Source organism: Augochlora pura, unplaced genomic scaffold (assembly GCF_028453695.1).
Source record: "Augochlora pura isolate Apur16 unplaced genomic scaffold, APUR_v2.2.1 APUR_unplaced_8981, whole genome shotgun sequence".
Lineage (NCBI taxonomy): Eukaryota > Metazoa > Arthropoda > Insecta > Hymenoptera > Halictidae > Augochlora > Augochlora pura.
The window spans coordinates 54892-59577 of NW_027589814.1; the positions used below are offsets into that span (position 1 = coordinate 54892).

The 4686-nt window shown below is 36.4% G+C and overlaps 1 protein-coding gene across 1 annotated transcript in view; it reads left to right on the plus strand.

Moving 5' to 3' along the window:
* Nucleotides 1-1498, plus strand: part of LOC144478183 (uncharacterized) — a 1998-nt gene extending 500 nt beyond the window's left edge. Inside the window, exons 2-4 of the mRNA XM_078195921.1 lie at nucleotides 75-192; nucleotides 261-335; nucleotides 1379-1498. Of these exons, the coding sequence (XP_078052047.1) occupies nucleotides 75-192; nucleotides 261-328 (186 nt within the window). The 3' untranslated portion in view covers nucleotides 329-335; nucleotides 1379-1498. The remainder of the gene's footprint in view (nucleotides 1-74; nucleotides 193-260; nucleotides 336-1378) is intronic.
* Nucleotides 1499-4686: the final 3188 nt, after the last annotated feature.

Genomic DNA, 4686 nt, shown 5'->3' on the forward strand with positions numbered 1-4686 from the left:
AGATAAAAATCAATTAAAAAATTTCCTTATTTCATGGATTTTATTCTGACGAATTTCCTTTTTGTAAATTTTAGTTGAAAGACTCGAAGCTGAATCTGCAGGCGCTGGATGATTTCATCAAGACCGCGCATTCGAAGACGCCAGAGAATATACCTGTCCTGCAAAAAGCCTCGGCAGAGTGCGTGGAGAAAGGTGAGTCGACGAACAAAAGATTCGATAATGAAAATATAAATTGTACAATGATTCCTCGTTTGTTGCAGTAAAATCTATTGCCGACGAATGCAAGATGGCGTACTCTTACGTGAAATGCTTCATGGACAAGCATTGAGCCAATTTTAACCCTTTGCACTCCGAACGATTTTGGACATTGGCTACCAGCTACTCAGCGGCACTTTACGGCAGAAACAAACATTTACAAACCCCCGTATTATTTATTATAATTTTGGAACTAAGTAACGTATTATAATGATATTGGTCTTATATGAATTGGTTGAGATCGAGGAATGTAAATTTGCAAAAAAATCAATATATTATTGTTTATAATTTTGTACAGTATGATAAATTTTGAAACACTCCCCAATATGCATTGTAGGCTCATTAGTGCATGTTTGACAATAATAATTTATTTGACGCCTGCCACCAGATGTTTTCCTGTTAGAACAATATTATTAACAATATTAACAATATTATACATAAACAATATTATATTATTTGTTGTCTAATCTATTGTCCGCAGAAGATGTGGATGGACGCGTTCTGGATACGCGAAAATCGCCCCACAATTGGTCAATTAGTGTTTTGACAAACTTGTGGTGTGTCATTGGCGTTTCATTATTTGTTTGTTTTGTTTGTTTATCCACTAAGCAAAGAATCACTTCTCCGATTTTCTCACTCTTTAGTTCTTATGTGTACTGCTCGAAGTTTCAGACTGAGCTCAGCTTTGAAAATCTTTTCCTCCAGATTTAGACTTGTTTATTTATAATATATATTTATATATATATTTATTTATAACTCTCACTATACAGTGCGTGCTATATTCGCATGCCGACCTTTTTTCTACAAACTCTCCTTATCGCTCTTTTCAAGTGGTGTTGACAAGTGCTCGGACCGTCGTGAGCACGCCTCTCACGATCTCGTCAGACACAAAACCCGCTTACAGTTTTTGTTTATACTTAGTAATTTTACAATATTTTAATTTGATTTCTTGTGCCATTTCAAAAGGAAACTTCAGACAAACATGCGTGTCTCAAAAAGTTGCGCTGAAATAACTCAATTCCCCGTAATCACTAATAAACTTGAATGTCCCCTGAGAGGGGACAGCTGAGTGGTATGCTAGAATTTCGATGTCCCCTGAGAGGGGACAGCGGAGTGCAAAGGGTTAAGTATTAGCTTGTAAGAAGACAATGTCAGATTTCCGCGTTCTACTTCGTGTATAACTCGGTTCGAAAAGAAGACGCGGTGTTTTGTTAATTAAATACAAAAATATCGTGACAACAGATTTTATAGACTCAAAAGTGCAATTTGTAACCCTATTAACACATATTCATCCGGCAATTTTTTCCACCGCTATTCAACAATATTCAATGCCATAACATTGTTGAACAATTAACACATATTCGTCTTGTAATTTTTCATTAACAAAAATAATTTCTTAATTAACAAAATGCTAGTATTTCTCCATACTATCTTTGGAAGTGATATGGTCTATATAAAGACTACGTAACTTGTTAAAAATCATATATTTTTCAGTAATAATTACAATTATACTCTAGTTAATATAATAAATATTTTTGATTAAAATTATCTCTGTTTGGTGAAAATTTAATTTACTTAGAATTAAAAGACAAATCAATTATATAAACGTCGAATTTTCGATATTCAAATATTGGTTATTGTTTTACAAATGACGAATACTCGTTACCTGAGCAAATATGTGTTAACGTATCACTGATTAGAACTTTAAGCGACGACATCACGGAAGTGAAAATACGCGGCATTCTTCCGCGTTGCCGCGGCAGACACGGCATTAATGTTATTCCCCGGGGAAATAATCTAGTTCTTCATCCGTGTGAAGCGTGAAGGAGAAGCACAGATTAACGCGTGGAAAAACATGGTGCCGCGTTAAAAGGAAGCGCCCGCCGCACTTTGCAGACGTGTACATTTTGCTCAGATAAGTTTGTTTACTGCTCCGACGACGGCGGCCGCGGCTTGTAACACAGCGGCGACGTTTCTTATCCGCGCGAATTTTGCCTGTTTTCAGCCACAGCGTTTCTTGCCAAAATACTCTCCGGGTCTAGAATTGAATGAATTTCAACCGAGAGTTGAACCGCGCCGTGCACGGTGCCGGATTTTCCTGGCTCGAAGGAATATCGGGGTCAGAATCGAGTTTGTTAACTGATACCATTTCATTTTCTGCCTCTGTAACTGAAGCTGCGTTTTCACCGCAAATTGCGATCCTTTATATTTAATTTTCTTTAAGCTATTATACTTTTTGCAGTCGCAGGGTTATTTATACAGGGTTCGATAGAATTGAAAAAGTTCGGAGAAATTAAAAATGATATAGAGGATTAAAAATGATATGGAGGATTAAAAACATTTGGAAAAAGACTTCTGGAAAATTCAAGACTTATTTTGTTTTATTATATTTACTTATTAACATAATACAAAATAAATCGTCAATTTATTTACGGCAGCCATTAATTATTATGGTACGCCGTTAGATTAATAATTTGTTTGTAATAATTGTCATGAAAATTTTGGTCAATCCCATAGATATCGTCGAAGTTGAATTATTAAAAATTCCTGGATAATTTCGCGCACTTATCAAAGGAACGAATTTCAGTATTTTCAGCGAAACGACTGAATTAGGAAGCCGAGTTTATTAGGAAAGTTGTCCGAGTTGAGCACAGCTATTCGCAGATATATCGCGCAGATAATTATCACGGAAAGGCTATTGAAACCAACGGATTAACATTACGTAGCCCGTAAAAGGGAGTGGGTCTTTTTATTGCTCGTAGAAAGCTCGTTCCTTCATTGTAAGATCAATCTTTAATGTCTCGACAGTGATCATAACTTTGGATGTAGTTTGAAAATTATACCTATAGTTTCTCGTTCCTCTTGCTGGAAGAATAATTAAACAAAGGCATTGGTGCTGTAATAGTTCACCCATGCCGTAATTATAGTAACAGAAGTCGCAATTAAAATATGATCATCGACAAGAATTTCTGTTTTTACGAGCTAATAATAATTGTATGCTGACAATATTAATTATTTAATGCTCGCAGGGATGTAGCGATTAAATTAATTAATGGATTCGGTAACGATGGTTACGCTAAATTCACAAGCGAATACAGGGATAATTCGAGAAGATTTTAGGTTATGTTCCAGTGAATATTTTTCGACGCAATATAGCTTAAATTAAAGCGCAAAGTGTATACTTTGTAACGAGGTATAATAAATTAAAAATCGATTCTACAAGTCTTGGAACCCTAACCATCCCCCACGAGATGAAATGCCCCATCCTATAGCGATAATTCGATAAAATTGTAGGTTGTGTTCCCGTCAATCTTTCTCAACGCAATATAGCTCAAATTAAAGCTGAAAGGGTCTACTTTGCAACCATACATAATAAATTAAAACCAAATCGTAGAGAACATTTCTGCAGGTCCACGAACCCAACCCTTTCGCTCAGAACGATTTTCCCCATCTTACAGCGATAATTCGATGAAATTTGATTGTTACTCGGTTTTCATACGAAAGTACTGCTGAGGCGGCAACGAAACAAGGACAAACGACTTGCAACTTACCACAGGTTTTCAGGAGACTGTTCCGCCTTTATTTACGAGGTGAATATCACACATCACAATTTCGCCAATTACGCGCACGCGCCGCGGCGCTTCTATTTTACCGAATATTCTTCCGGCGTTCTCTGCTCTAATAAAAACGAAATTCGAGGTTAGGAGCAGAACGAAACGGAGACTTTCGACGACAGCGTTTAATTTTCCATTTGCTTCGCAATAATCTTATAATAATTCTTCTTATCTTTAATACCTAAGGGAGAACCGCGTTCTTTTATCCGAATTGCAATCGCTTCATCGCGTTCTTCCCATTCGCAAGTTGTAATCTTGCCAGACTTCGATAACGCCTTCATCTTTCCTCTCCTTAATTTCCTGATATTCGTTTTAGGGAAATTTGTTGATTTTCAATTTTAAGTGCGATAATATCAGTCGTGGGATATTTTAATGTATCTTCGTTATTTGGTCGCAGAATAATCATTTCAAATTCGAATCAAATCGACTCGAATTATAATTATAATGTTTCATCAATAAAATCGTTATTAAAATGTTAAGTAGGGAAATGATAGTGATCAAGTATAGTGATATTACTAAAACAAAATTTAGCTTTTCTAAGACGAGTAAAAACTATTTTCCAAAATTTGATCAACAACCTATACTACCTTTTGTTGCGGAGTGTATCTCGATTCGGCTAAATAGCTGTTTCTCCGTGCAGAACGCGGCCGCTATGTTACCGCGGTAATGCGATTATATATTGTCGGTTACGTTAACAGTGGGTTTATTAACCGCCCCCCCCCTCCCTCCATTGTCTCGGATTCAATGGGCATTCATTCGCCTATTCGATGAAAATAATTTCGATGTCGAATAAATCCACCTCGAGGAACCATCGTCT